General features: G+C 35.3%; 1 protein-coding gene across 1 annotated transcript in view; it reads left to right on the top strand.

Annotated features, from left to right (window-relative positions):
- The first annotated feature begins 276 nt into the window (after window positions 1–276).
- The window catches only part of PCDH9 (protocadherin 9), a 1,343,918-nt gene continuing 1,321,844 nt past the window's right edge, over window positions 277–22,350 (top strand). Inside the window, exon 1 of the mRNA XM_007948839.1 lies at window positions 277–3,312. Within this exon, the coding sequence (XP_007947030.1) occupies window positions 277–3,312 (3,036 nt within the window). The remainder of the gene's footprint in view (window positions 3,313–22,350) is intronic.

Raw genomic sequence — 22,350 nt, 5'->3', positions numbered from 1 at the left:
TTCATCCACAGAGTTAACTTGCAAACAGCAAGAAAGCAAACTGCCATGTTTACTAATAAGCAGAGGAAAGTGTGTTGTGATATTCTGTAACTGTTTTTATTTATTGAAGAATAATATTGCCTATACCATTGTGTTGACAGTGGCTGTCTTCAAATAAGCGATGAGATGGTAATGCATCCTCCAGTCCATGCACGCTTCCTCTTGCAATTTGTGCATCATTCCTCAGTGGATACCTTTAAACCCTAAAATCCAGGAAAAGAAAATAAATACATTATCATGGACCTGAGGGATTTTTACCTGTTGGCTGCTGTGATTGCCTGTTTAAGGCTGGATTCTGCAATAGCTCAAGAACTTATTTACACTATTAGAGAGGAATTGCCTGAAAATGTGCCCATAGGAAACATACCAAAGGATCTGAACATTTCTCACATCAATGCTGCCACAGGGACCAGCGCCAGCCTTGTCTACAGACTGGTTTCTAAAGCGGGGGATGCCCCTTTGGTGAAAGTATCCAGTAGCACTGGGGAAATCTTCACAACCTCCAATAGAATAGACAGAGAAAAACTCTGTGCTGGAGCCTCCTATGCTGAGGAGAATGAGTGTTTCTTTGAACTTGAGGTGGTGATCCTCCCCAATGATTTTTTCAGACTGATCAAAATAAAAATAATTGTCAAGGATACCAATGACAATGCCCCCATGTTTCCATCTCCGGTCATCAATATTTCCATTCCAGAAAACACTTTGATCAACAGCCGCTTTCCAATTCCATCAGCAACAGATCCTGACACAGGCTTCAATGGTGTGCAGCATTATGAATTGTTAAATGGGCAGAGTGTTTTTGGACTTGATATCGTGGAAACTCCAGAGGGAGAGAAGTGGCCGCAATTGATTGTCCAACAGAACTTGGATAGAGAACAGAAAGATACCTATGTGATGAAAATCAAAGTAGAGGATGGAGGTACTCCACAGAAATCCAGCACAGCCATACTGCAGGTCACAGTAAGTGATGTAAATGACAATAGGCCAGTGTTTAAAGAGGGTCAAGTTGAGGTGCATATTCCAGAGAATGCTCCCGTAGGCACCTCTGTGATTCAGCTCCATGCCACTGATGCAGATGTAGGCAGTAATGCAGAAATCCGGTACATTTTTGGTGCCCAGGTCGCCCCTGCAACCAAAAGACTCTTTGCTTTAAATAATACTACTGGCCTGATCACAGTTCAGAGGTCCTTAGATCGAGAGGAGACAGCCATTCACAAAGTAACAGTGCTAGCTAGTGATGGCAGCTCCACTCCTGCTCGAGCAACGGTTACTATCAATGTCACCGATGTAAATGATAACCCTCCCAACATAGACCTCAGGTACATTATAAGTCCCATCAATGGCACAGTGTACTTATCTGAGAAAGATCCTGTCAATACAAAGATTGCCCTAATTACAGTTTCAGATAAGGACACAGATGTGAATGGCAAAGTGATCTGTTTCATTGAAAGAGAGGTCCCGTTTCATTTGAAGGCAGTTTACGACAACCAGTATTTGTTAGAGACCTCCTCTTTGTTGGACTATGAGGGCACCAAAGAATTCAGCTTTAAAATCGTTGCCTCTGATTCTGGGAAGCCCAGTTTAAATCAGACTGCCCTGGTAAGGGTTAAGCTTGAGGATGAAAATGACAACCCACCCATTTTCAACCAGCCTGTAATTGAGCTGTCAGTTTCTGAAAACAACCGACGTGGGTTATACTTAACAACTATTAGTGCCACAGATGAAGACAGTGGGAAAAATGCAGACATTGTTTATCAGCTTGGACCGAATGCCTCCTTCTTTGATCTGGACCGAAAGACTGGAGTTTTGACAGCCTCTAGAGTCTTTGACAGAGAAGAACAAGAACGCTTCATTTTTACAGTAACTGCCAGGGACAATGGGACCCCTCCCCTCCAAAGCCAAGCGGCTGTGATAGTTACTGTTCTGGATGAGAATGACAATAGCCCCAAGTTTACTCATAATCATTTTCAATTTTTTGTATCTGAGAATCTGCCAAAGTATAGTACTGTGGGGGTAATTACAGTGACAGACGCAGATGCTGGTGAGAATAAAGCTGTGACTCTTTCCATTCTAAATGACAATGAGAATTTTGTGTTGGATCCCTATTCTGGAGTCATAAAGTCAAATGTCTCATTTGACAGAGAGCAGCAGAGCTCCTACACTTTTGATGTCAAAGCTACAGATGGAGGGCAACCACCCCGTTCCTCCACTGCTAAAGTAACTATCAATGTCATGGATGTCAATGACAATAGCCCAGTTGTCATTTCTCCACCATCTAACACTTCCTTTAAGTTGGTGCCCCTCTCAGCCATTCCTGGCTCCGTGGTAGCAGAAGTTTTTGCAGTGGATATTGACACTGGAATGAACGCTGAACTTAAGTATACAATTGTGAGTGGGAACAACAAAGGTTTATTTCGAATCGATCCAGTCACAGGTAACATTACTCTGGAAGAGAAACCGGCACCTACTGATGTGGGCTTGCACCGTTTGGTGGTCAACATAAGTGACCTGGGGTACCCGAAGTCTTTGCATACACTTGTGCTTGTGTTTCTGTATGTGAATGACACTGCTGGCAATGCCTCCTACATCTATGACTTGATCCGCAGGACTATGGAGACCCCTTTGGACAGGAATATAGGGGATAGTAGCCAACCCTATCAAAATGAGGACTATCTCACCATCATGATTGCCATCGTGGCAGGTGCCATGGTGGTCATTGTTGTCATCTTCGTCACCGTTCTGGTGCGCTGTCGCCATGCAACAAGATTTAAAGCAGCTCAGAGGAGCAAGCAAGGAACTGAATGGATGTCCCCAAACCAGGAGAACAAACAAAATAAGAAAAAGAAAAGGAAGAAAAGGAAGTCTCCCAAGAGCTCTCTTTTGAACTTTGTTACTATCGAAGAGTCGAAGCCGGATGATGCAGTTCATGAACCCATCAATGGGACAATAAGCCTGCCAGCTGAGCTGGAAGAGCAAAGCATAGGAAGATTTGACTGGGGCTCTGCCCCTCCAACCACCTTCAAGCCTAACAGCCCCGACCTGGCCAAGCACTACAAATCTGCCTCTCCACAGCCTGCTTTTCATCTTAAACCTGACACTCCAGTTTCTGGGAAAAAGCATCATGTCATTCAGGAACTCCCTTTGGACAACACCTTTGTCGGGGGTTGTGACACGCTTTCCAAACGCTCTTCCACTAGTTCAGACCACTTCAGTGCCTCAGAGTGCAGTTCCCAAGGAGGCTTCAAGACAAAGGGCCCCTTACACACCAGACAGGTAAATGAGCACTTTTACTGGTCTATAAGTACTGCATACAAGTGCCCAGTCAACCAGTATTAACGTGCCAGTGTGTCTATTGTTTTGGTCTAACTTTAGCTTAGCCATATCATAAAAAGGGGAAGAAAAAAAACTTGACCCCTTTTCTATTACTCTGGGGCTCAGTCAAGAATTTTTAGAACAGCTTTGAAATTTTGGAGTTCTGAGAATTATTTAACCTCCCTGTTTCCTTCAAATGGCAAAGGATGAAAAGAGGAAATTATTCCAAAATGTCCTGAGATAATGTTTGCCAAAGAAAAAAAAAATCCTGTCCTGATATTCCAAATTCTGCTCCTGGGGTTTTCAAACTGACTGCTTTAAGATTTCCACATTACCTTTTTGATCTAAAAAGTCACCTTCAGATCTCAACTTTGAAATGACATTTGAAGGTCTGACTGTAATTGTACTAGAGTTGTGATTGCTAAAAAGGGGTTAATTTTTTTTTTAAGTCTCTAAACAAGATAGTAGAATATTAAATGTACATCAGCTGTGAAGCACATGATTGTTGATAGATTGCAACTAGGCCATATAGGAAGTCTTCTCTTTGATTTCAAATGATTTTATTGTAATTTAGTAAATTGGGTATTCACTAGACAGGCTTTCAGATTGTCCACAAATGGATGGCCAAAGTACTCTTTCCAAAAAAAAAAAGCATTCTCCCTAATATAGCTGATTTCTACAGAAAAGAATGAATCCATTGTAAATATTCTCTCATCTTAGTAATGCATAAGTGATCTGTCATAACTCATTTTAAACTGTGAAATATGCCATATAAAGAGGGATTAAGAGGCTGAGAAACTCATATTTCAACCAAATCCAGAATTAGTTTTTCTTAGGTCTAATAATTCCTTGTTAATAAAGATTTAAATGCAGCGCTGTCTAATTTATTTCACTGGTGCTTGTCTGTTGCCACAAAATTTGAATGTCAATAATAGCCTGTAGATGGCACTAGGGTATCATGTCACTTGTGTTGGTCCCCTGCCAATCCCGCAATAGGGAGGGAATGGGGGGAGGGAAGGATCAAGCTGGTAGTACAGCCAAAGATACCTTTTATTTAATGATAGTTGCTCTGGAGCAACTTGTATTTAAGTTCATCTGCTTGCTCTTTTATGATTAGCTCTCATCATACCAACTTTCTAGGATTTTGTAACCCAGTTTTTATCTGTGTTGATACCGAGTTCACTTTATGGTGACGGCCCATTTGAGTTTGATAAAAAACATGTATATATGAATTTCAAGAAATCAGAAACAATTACATGAACTTGCAAGACAGATTTGGTTGTCATTGGTTAGTTTTTGAAAAACTAAGAGTGTTTTCTACTTATTTTCTTTTTTCTGAGAGGGGTTTCAGTCAGGTGTAGTCTCTTGTTGGAACTCTTACTTTCCTCTTACTATCATTGGCTTGTTGCTCCAGGAGTTACTAAGGCTTCACATTAATAAGATATTTATTATTGAAAATAATTTATTATTTGACAATAAATCGCATGGATACTCTCAGAACATTGAATGTAGTACCTATGATTATGCAATTAAAATCTCCATTTTTAAAAGTCAAAGATTAAATAAGTAGAGCATTTTAAAAGTACAGTTCTTAGAGCTAACTGCACAGAATGAGAGTACTTAAATTAGTATGGAGGATCTTGAGAAGAATGTGAGGCTCTTATGTAAGTTGAAGTTGGGATGACTTATTTTCCTACTAACTTCATCAGTTTTAAAAAAAGTGGTTGATGTTTTAAGACTTAGAAATTGCCCAGACTCAGTAAACCTTTTTAAAAAGTTGTAAAATATAGTTAATTTTACCATTAATTGTAATTTTAATTAATTTACAATAAATTAGAAAAATAATTTAGGAAACTAAACATATTTAATTTATTGTTAATGAAAGTCACTCACAATATAAGTGTGACATTTTATGGTTTGTGTGATACATTGGAAATAATTAATGTGATTTAGAACTTTCCATGTAAAATCTAAAATCTATTCTCCAAAGAAAGATACTATGTTCCCATTATCTTCCTTTTCATTTAAGTGTGGTGGGTATTAGTATTGATGCACAGATCTACTTTCTTTGATTTATCCATTAGAGTTGGAACCATATATCATTAAATGTAGTTTGATGGCATAAATGTTAGGTGCATTTCAGCAAAGTATGGAAAAGACCTTTTGTTGAGGCTTAGTAAGTCATAAAATTATTTTTTTCTATGATATAATTTTTCAAATAGGTTGCTGAATAATTCCTTAACTGGAACTATAGTACATTTTAAACATTCCTGAGACAATTCTGTCACTTTCCTTTTCTCCTACTAGGCACTGGGATATTCAGATATAAAATAATTCACTGTTATGATAAAGTGCTATCGGATTGTCTTTGTTTATACCTTTAATAAGTTTTCATACTGAAAAATAAAAATTGCAATGTTGGAGGAAAGGAGTATTGGTAGTAAGGAGCAAGGTGATACTGATAGCAATGTGTACAATTTTAGTATAAAAGAGATATATTTTCTATGACAGAAGAACATATATCATGTACTACCCTTTTAATTTTCTTCTCTGATCCCTTTGATTGTTTCCTAAAGACAGTCTTGTTAAGCTAAAAAGTGAAAACTTGTTGAATTTTAGCTACATCACTCAGCATTTGTAAAATATGCTCTTGCAACTACACAGATTTTGAAAAACATAGGGTTTATTGCTAAAAAAGCTTTCAAATAAATTTATAAACTAACATATAATCTATGAAGTGTTTTAGTTGTGAGGGGCATGTATTATTGCTAACTTCACTCTATAGTGCTATTTGATACATGGCTAAACTGCAAGGTTATGGGGGAAAGATTACTAAATTTAGATATTACTCATTCGTATTTTCTATACAGTGAAAACATAATGTCTGACTGTAATACCATGGGCTTGTTTGTGGTGCATTGGTAACTAATTTGGAAGACTTTTTTTTTTCCCCCTGCCTTTCCTCTTGTATTATCCTACATAAAAACATAGGAACAATTACAAATTCATATTCCTCAGTCACTCTATTTTACTAAACTTTCATTTTTCTTGAATATAACAAATCTGTCACTGAATATATACTAAGTTATTTTTAAGGAATGTTTGGAAGTACCCTTAGCATTCACAGGTGGTGGGAAATTTCTAAATTTTAGCAAAAATTGATATTATTTCATAAAAAAGCAAAGTTCACGGCTATAGAGCTGAAGAGAATTCCTATAGGGTGTTAAATGATCAAGTTCATTGGTGTATTTTCTCTGAGAGGAAAACAAATAAAAATATTCTTAGTAGATATGATTAAAAGAAAATGCTGTTAGCTCTCAATATTGAGTGGGCCTCAGAATCACTTGCTAAATTACAGGTGGTTGAGCCCTACCCCTGGAGGTCTTGTTTCAGTACCATTGTTGTGGAGCCAGGGGATTTTAACAAGTTCCTAGGTGATGATGCTGCTGCTAGTCCAGGGACTATACTTTGAGAACCGCTGCCTTAGCACCATGGATAAGATATGTCAGCTGCTTTCCCTATCAGGTGATCATTTCCAGAGGACCTGTTTTTGCTCAGCTCAACTTAGCCCACTTATTGACAGCGGTTTGATTGTAGCTGGAGGCTTTACAGTAAGCTGTTTGTTGCTGTTTCCCAGCCCTATTGATAGCATTTGGAGGATTAATTTTCTTGACCCTAGTGTGCTTTTTTTGGGTATATAAGAGGATGTTTAAAAAAAAAAAGGTAGTGACCCATTTACATTTGACAGCTTCTTGAAGTAATGAAACAATCTGCGATAGTTGCACTAGGATTTGGTTCTAGGTAAATAGTCATGTTTAATTTTCTAAATGAAAATACCCATTGTAGAACTTAAGCATATTGACTTTAACTTTTCACAATCTAGAGTAGTATTTGCTCATATGTAAATTTGTGTATACATTGAAAAGATGATATACTGAAAATGTGTATGCATGCCATACCCAAATGTATGCATGTACTTGTACAGTATGAAGGGAATTGCTTTTACTTCAAGCCATTTATAGATATTATACTACATTTATGATTACTTCTAATTTTTGAGTAATCCCACTACAACCACAACAAATGTGATTATATCATATAAAGTGCACAAGACAGTCACAGAATTGCTATTTATGACAGTGAGAGGAAAAAATGCAGTTGAAGGTAAAGGACACTAATATTATCTAATTTGAGCTTAACAAAAAATTTACGATATTTGAAGATACTAAATTTTGGAGAGTATAGATAGTGATGGTTCAAATATGCTCCCCAAAATGCAAACAATTTTTTTAAAGTTATCAGTTATGTTTTTTATTTCTATAACTTCTCTTTTGCTAGGTAATCTCTGGTCCTGAAGTTAGTTTTCATACTTTAGAGGTAGAAGATACCCAGAAACACTTTGGCATTTATTCAGAAATTTGAAATGAGGGTGGGACATCCATCCAAACTCCTTAACTTCCCTCTTAAATTTGTGGGGCAAATATCTGATTTGCCCCCCAGTTTTATACTCCTCAAAAAAAAAAAAAAAAAACTTCACTGCTGGGTCATCCATTCTGACTCACAGCGACCTCTTCTTGGGTTTCTGAGGTGGTATCACTACAGAAAAAGATTTCCCAATTTTCCTTCAGAGGAGTGGCTCATGGGTTTGAACTGCCAGCCTTCTGGTTAGCAGTCAAATGCTTTAGCCATTATGCCACCAGAGCTCCTAAGGCTATAAAATTCAAGGTACATATTAGCATTCATTGCCAATAACCTTAAGAAGAGGCGTAAAGAAAAGTCACCATTGTACTAAACATGTCAGTAGTTTCCTGAAGAATTGTCAGCAGAGAAAATAATTTCTGTATTTGAATATTTGGTTGCTATTTTTTCAAATTTTATTTTGCAATTATTATTAGAGATTGAAACAATGTAAATTGAAGTTAGTCTTAGTTTCAGATAAGTCATTCTCATGGTGTCAGAGAATAGGCTTTGGCATCACTAACCTTACCTGCAAATAGTTCATTGTTTTGACTCTTGAAGTTACATGTACATATGGGCATGCATTATGTTTATTAACAACATTCAAAGTGCTAGAAATGGCATCTTAATAATTTTTCACATTATAATGCTGAATGACATTTTAATTATATTTTCTCATAGCTATGGTTACACAATTATTTTTGTTTTATTATATCATGTTTTGTTTTGTTTTTTGCTTTCTGTATCTTTGAAAGGAATGCAGAAATCCACCAAAAACTGAAAGATGCAGAGGGTGTTGATCCAGTTGTACTTTCCTTGTGGTTACAGGGTCTCAGGGCCATGTCTATTGCCAGTATTGCCCTTGTTTAGTACTTTCTCAGTTTGACTTTGTCAGAGTTGAACTCTTAGCCCATGGCTAGTCAAACAAATGAACAAAACCCACAACAACAAAAGAATGAGCTTAGTGTACTCTTTACCACTTTCACTTAAAATCTTTGGGATCAGCTTTCTCTGAATAGAGTCTCATGTTTTCTTACAGGGGATCCTGTATCAAAACTATGAATCAGTGTCTTTAGTAATTCTTGTCCATACAGATACATCAATATTAATATCATCTACTTAACTTAGTGGAAAACTAATATATTATTTAATGTGAATATTTTTGTTTTGCCTTCCTTGCCACCTGATGTTACCCTGACTATTCTTTCAGAACGTATTACATGACAGGGCCTGAAAGCTTATATAGGGTTTGCAGAAACATGACTTTGATCATAGATGTTAATGAGAATTTGGCAATGTGGCTCAGGAAGTGGCTCACTATAAAGTTCTCAATACCTGGTGCAAAGGAATCAGATTTTCAACATGAAGAATGTTTATTTCAAATGGATTTTTTAGTAGTCAGTACCCCAAAATCTGGATGGGATTACAGTAGTAAATCCAAAAGTAGCAATATGATCTCTCATGTATATAGGAAATAAACTCTACTGTTTAAGATTTCATCAGTTATTATTTCAGAAAGCTGTTAAATTGTCAAACATTTCATTTGGAAAGGAACACATGCTTTTTGCTTTTGTTTGATACAAACCTTTTGGGCTGTCAGTCATCAGAAATGTAGAACAAGAAAGATAAATTACTGTGATTGACATTTTGGTTTGGATTTATATTCTTTTTTCCCCAAGCCAAGATTAATTAAAATTTGAAATTCCAAACTAAGTTAAAGAACTGTCCTTTGTTAACAGTAAAGAGTGATGACAAGGATAAATTGGAAAAACAACCCATAGTTAATCTCTCTCATTTATATCAGTGTCTGCGGATGTTATGTTTGCCTCCTGTAGACTTTATGTCAAGTTTAGTGGCCAAATCAGTAGATGTTTCTGAGCTGTAACATAACTTGAAGGCTTCAGAACTCAAAGTTCATTATGAATCTGTTTCTACATACTTATCCATAATGTAAGTGACACTAGAAAATATTTTCTCTGGGTCTCTAAACAGTTTGATAGATTACAGCACCATAAGCACCAATCATATTTAAAATGATGGACATGGGACCACCTGTATTGCTAGAAGTGGTGGAAATGTAAGCACAGGCAGATCACTCACGGCATATTTGATTGATTCTTTCTGTTCATTTTACAGTAATTATTCTGAATTCCTTGAGAAAATATATCAAATTAAAATATCTCTTCTTGAAAGGAGTCTACTGCAGCTTCACCACTCATTAATTTATATGGATTTTTAATTACATGGGCTGCAGGAAAGAATGGAAAGTTGGTCTATTTTTTATCATATTTGTGTAACATCTTGTATTTTATCATTCCTCCACAGTATGTCTTCCTATCTGACCATCTCCACATTTTCATATTACACTGCTTTGTTAATATCCAGTGTCTGGCCCTTTGCAGTCTGTTAGTTGATTAAGAAATACTCTAATCCCTTTCAGGATATTGAGAAGCTAATGGATTGCAGAGTATTTGGGTCTTTAAGCTTCAGTTATAAATGGTATGAAGAATTGTCATTCAGCTGATATTTGCATATATCTCTCCCAGTGCTGGTTACTTTGCCTCCTTTTTTGTCTTCCTAATCTTCAGCTTTCATTCTGAGAATATTTATTTTAGTTGGAAATAAGGGTTGCCAGTGATAGAAATTTAGGATTCACCTCCAAATGAATGGCATCACAGACAGGGAGGTTCTGGCACATTTCGCATAGATCTGTATGAACACAGTGAAGCCTTCATAAGCTCTTAGATTGCAGGAAATCAGTGCTGAAAATTAAGTGGGGTTTTAAAGATTTGAAAAGTAGAGAGCTTTGTATAATGCTGGTATTGCAGGTGCCTATTAAATATGAAGTAAAGGCTTTGTAATACAACTGGCTAACACATTTCCCTCCACATTAGAGTGATTTATAGCCTAAGGAATTAGCTTGTCTATTTTTTTTTTTCAAATGTTGAAACATTGGATATGTCTCAAAGAATAAAAATATCAAATGCATGTGTTAGAATGGACAAATTTGTTCTTTGATGATTCTAGTTTCTCCAGAAAATGCAGACAGACCTGCTCACACTGACCTGTGGTATCTCTCATGTCCATTATGGCCTTCACCTCTCTCTAGAAGTTGCTCTAAGTTGTGTGTGTGGATTCTCCTCTAGTAATGACTCAGACAGAAACCCTACGTACCTGTAGGATTAAACAGTCCCATAATGAAAAGGGCTGGGCACTGAGTGAGAGCATTGATCCTCATAGGAATTGCTATTGAATCATTTTTCTAACTGCATTTTTAAAATTCATCTTTACTTCATTGTAGGCAGTGTGCATTTGTGTCATAGCATCTCATTCCAGACATCCATGGGTTTCAATATGTTTACCTTTATGACAGTGTTCAGGAAAAATACTTTGCAGTTCTTCAGTGTTTAATGTCTTTGGCCCTGTTAGGTATGAATTTGTGTAAACAACCACACATATATTTTCAAATGATTCTACAAATCCCATACTTTTTGTCTACTTGAAAAAAATGGTATAATCCATGCACAGTCTATAGTAGATATAGTGATATAGTGGCTTGCTGAGAATCACGATAGATGATAGCTCTTGAAAACAATTTTTTCTGTGTGTGTACAAGACAATAGCAACCGCAATTCAGTGAATCTCTTTTTTTTTTTTTTTTTCTCTCTCTCTCTTTAAACAAAACTCACTAAGAAGAATGGGAATCCAGAAAGATTTAGAAAATTAAGCTGTATCTTTTATAGCAAGAAAATGTCTTCTGCTGACAGTAGTTCTATTAGTAGATCTTTTCTTGAGGAAAAAAAAAATACTGATGCTTTTTGGATTCAGAGGATGCAACCAATCTGTGTCTCTGTGTGATAGCAGCTGCATGCTGAGGACGTTCAAATACATGGCTACAGAGGATTCTGCAGGAACCTTTTTGTAGAAGCCACAAGTGACAAATGGAGAAAAAATGGAGTGAGCTCTGAGTTGATGCCCTCCTGTGTCACATATTCATGTTATTGAACCGATTTTCACATTGGAAGCCAAGAATCACAATAACCTTCCCTCTGAGTGTCAGCTGTGAACACACCTGGATTGGCAACTTGTCTTGCCCCATTTCTTGTCATTCACTGGGTAGACTATATTCATTTACAGTACATAATAAACATCTGTTTCCTCGGTTTCTAGATAGATTTCAAAATGGCACAAAATTATTTCAGCACCTTTCCTTAAAAAAAAGAAAAAGATTTGCTCAAGAAACGTCCATAAAGTGTTCAGATAAAACATTCATAAATGTATCCGTCCTTCTAGAAATAACAACTTCCTATATATTCTGACTTGTGGTTTTGCATAATATATTTTTCCTTTGCAATTTTTGAAAATTGAGTTTTTCTTACTGATGTCTTTTTTGAAGTTGAGGAATAATATTACATTTTTGGCTACATAAATTAATAATGTTACAATGTGTTCCCAAGCCATTTGAATTATTTCCCACATAAAAGATATGCTAGTATTTTTGGAAAATAAAATACCATTTTATTTTTGTTGCTAAATTAAAATGACTATCAAAATTTCATTAAACCTTAGTAAAAACAGACTTGAAATCTGGGATATTTCAATTTGACATGAACTCATTTTCATTTTTGTTCTTGACAGCGAGATCTTCTGCCAAGCAATGGCGGCAAAACATGTTGAATTCATTGATTGATTTTTAAACATGGTAATAATTAAGCAAAATCATTTTGAGACCTCAAGTCTCTGTTTTGGACAATTAAATTCTGCTTTAGCTAAGGGTTATTGACTTCTGGATGATTCTGGGAGCAACACTCCTCAGAGTTTAAACTATTCCTGAAGGACCATCTGTTATTGGCAGGGGCCTGCATCCTCTCCAGCTGAGCCAGTGTCAACCACACGCGTATATTCTGGGTTGTTCAAAACATGATCTGTCTCCTTTTAGTCTCAAATGACTACTCAGTCAAGCCAAGTACTGGTATATTAAATTTTTAAGCATAATGATTAAAGAGAATGTAAGAAAGCTCAAAGTTAGAGACCCTGTCTTATTCATCTTTATATGTCAAAGATTGAAACTACAACAGTGCCCTGTACTACCATCAAGTGGATTCCGACTTATAATGACCCTATAGGACAGGGAAGAACTGCCACATAGGGTGTCCAAGGCTGCAAATCTTTACAGAAGCAGATTGTCACACATCTTTTTCCCATGGAGTGGCTGGTGGATTCAAACTGCCAACTTTTTGGTTAGCAGCTGAGCCCTTAAAAAGTGACATACATGCAGAACCCCTACCCCAGGGTGTTACACACATCTACTCTAGGGAGACACACCCCTTAGAGGAATTGGCCATAGGGCAGTAGAGGGGCAGCATTAACATAGAGGGAGAAGTGGACAAACAGGAGTGCATAGTTGAGAAGCGCCAGGGAGGGGGTAGTCACAGGGACGGGAGAGGAGGAGAGTTTGTTACGGGTGGGGATGGCAATCAGGACGTGAAATCAAATGTATATGAACTGTTGAATGTAAAACAAATTTTGCTCTGTAAATTTGCACCCAAAGCACAATAAAATTTTTTTCGAAAGGGTGCATTCAGTACAGGTTAACCTAAACTACGAGATCAGCTTGTACTTTATATGTGTGTAGGTGCAGGAACCCATGTATATGTGTAGCATTTTCCGTTGTATTTAATCCCTATAACAACCATATAGAGAAGTGATCATTTTATTGAATTTGGAAACTGGGTTGCAGAAAGTTAAATATTTTTCTTCAGTTCACTTGGGTAATGCGAGCAGTTTCTGTTTCCAATCCAGAAGGAACCCTGTCCTCTTCACTGGGATATCTTCTCTATATGTGGCCTACTTTGACTTGGAAAAAAAATGTTTTTAAATCAGATAGAAGCTTGAAACTTTTTCTTTAATACTGAGTACTTTTGTTGAAGAGGGTTGAAGGCCATTTATTTATTTTTTTAGCTTATGTGTAAAGTTTACGTTTTTTTTAAATATTATGTATAAAGCAACAAAGGGTACCCATATTGTTCTTCATGAATTACCCCCTAGTGAACTAACACTAGACCATTAAAAAAAAAAAAACCTGTTGTATAGTTAATTCCAACTCATAGCAACTTTATAGACAGAGTAGAACTGCCCTAAGTTTCCAAGGCTGTAATCTTTATGTAAACAGACTGCTATATCTTTCTCTCATGGAGTGACTGGTGGGTTTGAACTGCTGACCTTTTGCTTAGCAGCCAAGTGCTTATCTACTACACCACCAGGCCTCCTTCACTAGACCAAAGGACCACAGTATAAGTGATAAGCAGATGGCATCCAAAAGCTTAACCTAATCTATTCCTGTGACAGAGGGCGAAGTGAATAAAGTATATATTCTGAATGACTGATTCCAGCTGCTCTCCATATTTGTCTCTACAACAACTATGGCTTGATGAATTGGCCTTAAGGATTTTTTTTTTTTTTTTTTTGTGACTGAGAAGTCCCCATCCTCTGCTTTGTAGGACATATATTCTCTTAGACACTTCTCCATTATGTTCAAGATTCCTATCTCTGGAGGTTCAGTGCAGACCCTTGCTGGTCCATCCCATTTCAAAACAAGTGTAGGCATTCTTATAGTCAACCTCTGCATTTTGTCATTATAAAAAAAAAAAATTAAAATATAAATTACACCTTTCTATATTTATTGGTGCTTTGACTTACTAATGATTTTTGTATATAGATCTGAGAGAGAAACTGAAAATTTGCAAACTGCTGATTCTAATATACATAAATCTATTTTTCTATCACTTAGTGGTATCTGTGATTTACATTCTCTCTCATTTCTTATACAACACCATATCTATCCATTTTAACATCTCTTTTTATTTTTTTCCATCTAGAATAGAATGGGAAAGGAAAGGAGTGAGCTAAGAAAATGGCAAATAAACAACATCAGATTCCTTCTCTTCTAAACCTTTGCATCTAAAATTTTATTTTAAATCTTGGAATATTTAGATTACTTTGAATGGTTACTTCTAAGCATAATGACCAATAAATTTACTTTGATATCTGCTTACTAGAGAGAAGGACAAGACATTAAACTTCCCTTCATAGACATTTGAGCCATCCAGAAATCTATCACCCTATAATCAACTATAAACTATAAAAAGAGAAGCCAAATGATAATTCATAGTTATTAACACAATGTCTAGCTACTATAGTAATTTTAGAAAGATAAATTTGGTCTCTAATAGAACTCCAAGAATAGTTTCATATTCTCAAGACTCGAATGGACCTTTGAGATTATTTGGCCTATTTAATTCTTTTTCCAACTTACAAAACTGAGACTATGAGAAGTAGTTTGGTATTTGGAGTCAGAAAAATGACTTGGTGTGTGACACTGAGTATATTTTTAAATGTACTAATTGTTTGTTTCCATGAGTGAAATCATGCCAAATCCATAAGGTTATTATGAGATTAAATGAGCTGGTCCCTCTAAATATCTGGCTCGTGGTTGTCAGATATGTTTCCCACCCCTTTTGTCCAAGGATGTATATAGTCTGCCCCTGACAGAGATTCCCTATTTCACTTACTGCATGCTCTTTTAGTTTTGCTTTTGGGGGTTTTCTTGAATCTGACTGAGCTTCATTATATTATTTGAATAAATAATTGATCTATGTTAATCTTTTGTTTTAAAATGTTATTTTTTGGTTATTTGGAAGTTTTAAAAAGTTGATTTTTATAACAGTAACAACGTCAGAGTAGAGCAGATACGATGCTATGTTTTGTTTTGATTTTAGTTCCTATAGTTTCATGTTTGTGTAATTGCATCATCTTTCATATCAAGTATTTTACCATTTTCATTTGCATGTCATGGTTTGAAATTATTCTGCTCCTTTTAGTATTTGGTATTAATTTACTTCCCAGTTGGTCGATTACCCATAGCAACTTTCCCCCTCCCCTTCCCATCTGGGGATTTTCACCTTATACATCACTCCTATTACAAAACAGCATATAAGAGAGTGAATCTGTTTCACAGTCAGTACTTAACACAGCAGGAGTCATTTGAAACCTGCTGGTTCTTGCTTCCAATTATTCCATAGACTCGAAAGCATATCTGTTGAAGTAATGGCATCCGTGGTGTAATCAAACTAGTTAAAATACTTTGGAGTATATCAATCATATTTCTGGGATTCATCAAACTTCTATCAGAAGGAAAATAGCCCATATTTTTGCTTTCTTCACATTTTCATAATTTAAAATTATATATATATATATATATATATATACACACATACACATAAATATATTCATTTATAAACACAATTTATGCCTCAATATGCAAGGTTATAGATGTGTGAGTATGAAGATGACATAATAACATAAATGAGACTCAACAAATGAAAAAGTAACACATAATGACAGTACCTTATTTTTTCTTAATATCCTGAGTCTAAAATCATTGCCTTCTGTCAGAATAGCTGACATCATCAAGATAAAGTTAATTTTTTGGATTTGGAGCAGAATACAGTGGGGATTTGTTACTAGTTCAAGCAACTTTATCAGCTAAAAAAATAAATAGCTGCTGTCATATTTCAATTAGCTCCATCTGATTTCGCTGGGAGAAATTAAGGTTTTAAATTCTTATTGACCTTTACCACCTTCTCAATATAATGCAGTTGTGTTTGGATTGGCCTTTTGTTTCATTTTACTTTCATATATAGACAGTGACCCAGCGGGAATTAAGGATGTAAAACAAACAAGGGGGGGAAAAAAAGAGAACAACCAAAAGCTTGTTCTCTGTGCTTGGGAAGGTTCAAACAAACAGATAAAAAATGGCAATGTGGCATGATTTCCTTTAGGCTACAAAGGTCTGATTGAGATCCAATTACAGGGAAGTTACAAAATTGGGCAGAACTTTCTTAATTTGTGCATGGAGTCATCATGAGTCGGGGGCCAAGTCCAGGGCAGCAGAAAACAACTGCTTGATTTATGCTAAGATGTGCTAGCCATCTTACAGCATTGGGATGCTAGCAAGGTAGGGACATAATGTGGATGGACCTTAAGTATACTACTTTGTAGAGTTGTTCTAAAGATTAAAGCATGATACATAGTATACGTTCAATAAATACTAATTTCCTTCCTACTCAATCCCTTTATCAGGAAAAACAGAGACAGTCAAGCAATATCACAGTGTTAAACAAATTGTCAAAGACAAGGATCAGGCCTTAACAATTTAGATTCATTGTTTTATTTGAAATGTTAACATTCTCATGGCATAAATACATATATAGCTAAATGTAATTTAGGGTGATCACAATTTTAGATAGTGCATATCAGTGGTATCCTCTATTAACTCTTACAGTGAAGAGCTGATTATTCATCCAAGGAAGTCTATGTAAATTATAGTTCAGATAATGACCAAATACTTATTCTAATAAGAGAATTATATTTGCTGCATGCACCTCTCATATCTTTCTCTGTGTGGACAGCGTTCACTTGATTGTCTTACTTAGCAACTAGAAGAGCTTTTTCAGCCTGTGCTAAACATTTGTTTGTATGTAAACCTGACAAATAGACAATATCCAGCTTGATCACTAGGTTGCTCAACGTTATTATGTTTTACTTAATGAATATTAAAACTTATTCTGTATCCTATAGTTTTAAATTTTTACTCATTTATTTATTCTCTGATATGTAGCTACGAGGTCTTTCTGCTGCCAAAGACCTGTGCTATGATCTATTAGTAAACCAAAACCAACCAAACTCACTGCCATGGAGTCGGATCCGACTTATAGTGATCCCTCCTTGGGCTTCTGAGGTGGTATCACTACAGAAGTAGATTGCCCAACCTTCCTTCCAAGGAGTGGCTGGTAGATTTGAACCACCAGCCTTCTGGTTAGCGGTCAGAAGCCTTAGACACTACGCAAGTACCTACACAAATTAGGTTTCTTTTTATGTTTTGTTATTTTGTTACTCAGCAGACATTTATTGAGTAGTTGCTATAAGCCAGAAATAGTGCTCCACGATGGGAATTAAAATAATAAAATAAAAGAGAAGCATTATCTTTACTTTAAAATATTCCAGGGATTTTAAGCATGGTAATTTTTTTCTTAGAATTTCTTTTTTTTTTTTTTGGGCAATTTGAATTTTCCTCTGGTTTGAAATTGATGTCCTAATTTCCCTGAAATATGTAAAAGAGAATCTTTTTTTTTTTTTTTAACTAGTGTTAGAGACTTGATCTTTCAGTGGAGTAATAAAATTTCAAGATCTATTACTCTAATTTTAAAAAATGCTATGTTTTAAATTTATCTTTTAGTTCATTTAGAGGGAAATGCACTTTTTCATCCTTAAACTCACACTTCTTCTAGAGGCAAAGGTGTTAATAAAATATAGTAGCAAGTAAAACTTCATTTTTTTAACTGTAAGGAATTAGCATTTTGCTATGTTAAATATCCCTTTAAAAGCATGGCACACATTGATAATGTTGAGTTATAGTCCAAGTAAAAAAATAAGGAGTATTTTCTAAAAATCGAGTTCCACTTACATAGTGGAATCCATTTTGAAAGGGATATTTTGATTCATGATATTCTCCAAAAGAGTGTGTCAGACTTCACCCTTTCAAAAGACATACGCTTAACATAGACACAGAACATAGACATTAAACCCTGGCTGAAATCAATGTTTGGTTTAATTGGCTTTTAGCTCCAGATGGTTCAGATTTTGGCAAGTCCGTTTTCATATGAATATTTATCACAGTATTTCAAGAAATTGATGCAGTGACACAACCCTGAAAATAGAGACCTTTAATACGTATAACTTTTTCTTAAATTAAGGGATGTTAAATACATAAAATTTGATTATTTTTTCATCTTTGAAGAAAATGTCAAATTTTGGCTTTGCATTTCAGACAAAACAGACTATACAATTTTTAACTCCACTTTTCCGTTTCCAAAACACTAATGTACATATGGATGGATGTTTATATAAGCAGGTCATTTCAAAACTTCAACATCATATTTAAGTTAAAAATCTTTATTTTATAAAAAGTTACGCATATCATGCTTCACCTGCACATTTTTGTGCAAACATATTTTAGAACATGTATCTTTACTGCCAGAAAATGTACTATTTTAATTGCAATTAGGCTTCTGTGATAAACCATCAAGCTGGAGTCTAACTCTAAAAGTATCTTTCCAACTGTTCTGTGGAAGCTTGGGCAACTATCACCAAGTAATTACTATGATTGAATGAACTATAAAACTGAATCCTGCTAACATATGTAGACCTTAGGAATAAATTGTGGAATAGTACTTGTTAATTAAATATGTTGATTAAGTCACAAATAATATTTTGGTGAAATCATATATGGATTAAGAAACTCAATCACGTAACCCTATGCAATTCAAGTTTTGTATAATATTAAAAAAAATAGGCAATTTGGTAAGCTGATGTTGAACCAAGCAACAAGATAAATTAAGGTTAGTGAGATAGTTAAATTTAAATAAAGATTGGTATAGAAATCATATGAGGTGTTACCCCTGCCTGTACTAACCAATTTCTACATAAAATCAGAGAAATGTTACTCACAGTGTTAGTTAACCGGGTGCTTTTCTCAGAGTTTCAGTTTCTTGGTTTTTAGGATTTGTTCAAGTGCCTAAGAATTGCTTTACCAAGAATCAGGAGTAGTTATTAAAATAATGTTTTTGTTTTCCATTTTCAAAACTTTGATACACATTGCTGTCAGATTTTTGGTTACAGTGATATCCTTTTCAAAGCCACTTGTACATGCTAATATTTAGTTAATATCTTGAAAATTCCATTTTCTCCTCTGAAAATTAGGTGATTTGACACAACCATTTTTTTCTTTCATTTCGATCACTAAAATTTGGACTAGAGTTTTTGTTTATTACTTGTGGAAACATTCATCTTTGACAGCCTTCCTTTTGCTACCACATATCCCCCTGGCCTACCTCTTTCAACTGTCAGTTGATATATGTTCAAACAGTGCAAATCAAAGTTAATATTGGCTCAAGAAAAATAATTACAAAATATATCACATAGTTAAGTCTCTCAGAACAATGAACGATTTGCAATATTCCCATTGTTTGTGTGATCTATGTTATCACTCTCCTCCCATAGCGTTGATAGCACAGCACTGCTTTTATCTTTTTTGAGGTCTATGCCTGATTAATGTTCCTCCTGTGAACTAGAAAATCAGCTTTTCCTCCTGAATCAGAAATCATAAAACAGGAGAAATGTAAAACCACAAGTAAATTTATGATGTTTATGGTTTGATTGGAAAGCTATCAACTTAAAATAGCTATATAGCTACCATAATTTTGAACAGTAATAGTATTCTAGTTTGGCATGATTCACTTTTTCTTTTGTAGTAAGGCATTAAAGAGATTTTAGTATTCCAACATCTTTTTTGGGGAATGTGTAAATATAATTTTTAAAATGCCAAACAGTTCTAATTTTGACTGATGGTACCATTTGTGATCAGGAGAAGTCTTAGAAAAGCTAATTAAATCAAATAAAGTGCAGGCTGTTCATTCAAAGACAAGATAGTTAAGTTGAAAGAATAATCTGAATAATCAGAACTGTCAATCAGTTGCTGAGGGAAAAGAGTTTGGGATTAAAAGAACCAAATTACAAGGATTAAAAAAAAAAAGATTATTTACCTGAAATAGCCCCCAGGCATACAACCTCATTGTCAAATACCAAGTGCTGTTTGGTTACATACAAATAAATTAAAACTGGGCTTTGTCATAGCACAACCTGCCACACACTCTGCAGAATACCGCAGAAACAGGGTCCTAGGATTTTCTGATGTCTGGACAGCAGCCTAAGAAAATCCTAATACAAACAAAGCCAAACCCATTGCTATGGAGTCCATTCCAACTCTTAGCGACCCCCGTTGGGTTTCTGAGATGGTGAATCTTTATGGAAGTAGATTGCTCAGTCTTCCTTCTGCAGAGTGGCTGGTGGGATTGAACCACCAACCTTCTGGTTAGCAGTCAAATGCCTTAGATACTGAGCCAGCAGAGCTCCTTTAGAGTAACTTAATATCTCCTCTAATAGCTCAATGATTTCTGAAATCCTCAATTTGCTCATGTTTATCATTAATTGCTTATGTGTTCTTTCATCTCTTAAAGCTGTAGGAAAACCCAGCTCTATTGATGTTCTTGGTGGAGTTATTTTAAAAGAAATATTTTAAACCAAATTTGGGAAGTTAACGTAGATCGAAGAAGGTGTAGTCCCATAAACCCTGCATGTTTGGCCCTAGGACAAAAAGTTTTTGTTTTCATTTTATTTTTCTGTTGAAACAGAAACTGTTTTCTTTTTCAAATTAAGCAGCCTCTTTTGGTACTCGTGTTCTGAATGTACAGTCACAATGATGTTTTCCTTAAAATGTTCTAAACCCTTCCAGTGGCAGGAAAGTTAAAGTACAAATGTTGCAAACAACTATATCAAAATAAAATAGGTAAATTCACATGGAATTGTTATTCCCATATTATGTTCCTCCCAGTGTGCAATGATCTGTCTCAAAGAGGTTGTGCTAAAGTGGGACATTTGGAGTAGTGGCTTAGTTCCCTGGCTCAAATACTGGGAATTCATTCAGCTCTGTTCCTATAATGCATTGTATTGACTTTCACTGCAAAATACTGAGCTCTAGTGTTTCTTAGGGGAAGGTATAAGTGTTCCTGTAGTAAAAGGGAAGGTGTTTTAGTCCAAACTGAATCATCTCTAACTGGGAGTCAGGAAATTAATGAAACTCACATAATCATAATGATATTTAAATAAAGTTGATTTAGAAACCACATGAATGTTTTCTTCCAGTTTCGACATAAAAGCAGAGATGCGGTAATTTTACACAGTGTCATTTAACATGGTGCTATTACAAATACATATTTTCTATCCTTATCCTTTTTCTCCTTTGTAAGTATATTCCTCAAACCACTCATATGCTCTCGTAAAGCCTGCAGTGTGATGTTCTGCATATTTGTGTGTGTGTGTGTTTGTGTGATTGTGTATGTGCATGACATTGATACATGATCAGCAGTAAATATACTTAAAATTTTCAACCATTTATTTTTAATTTCTTGCGACATACCAGAGTAAAGAAATTATGGGAGAAAGTTCTTTCTATTACCAAATGATTTAATCAATACCTGTGCCATGAACATTATTTTACTAATCAGATACTTGTAAATTTCTAACTTTTTTTGGGGAAAAATGCTTATATATTATGTAGATTTTCTTTATGTAGGGAAAATTGGCATGAATATTATAAACTGAATGATATAAATATATTATTGGAGAAATAATCATATGACTCTATGGATATGATATGCTTTCTAAATATTCACATTCTATCCTCAAATACAATATCTCCTCAAATTCCAAGATGCAGGGTCCTTTGGAGCCTATTAAAAATAAAAATCTAAAGCTATTTATTATTACTAATACAGGTGACAGAAGAGCATAAGGAATCTAAAAAAAAAAAAAAATGTGATTAGTGTCAGACTAACACCCAAAGATTTTGCATTAGAGACACAT

Source organism: Orycteropus afer, unplaced genomic scaffold (genome assembly GCF_000298275.1).
Source record: "Orycteropus afer afer isolate SDZICR_OR568_19922 unplaced genomic scaffold, OryAfe1.0 scaffold00228, whole genome shotgun sequence".
Lineage (NCBI taxonomy): Eukaryota > Metazoa > Chordata > Mammalia > Tubulidentata > Orycteropodidae > Orycteropus > Orycteropus afer.
Note: the sequence above shows the minus strand (reverse complement) of the source record. Positions and strands in the feature narration are given on the sequence as shown.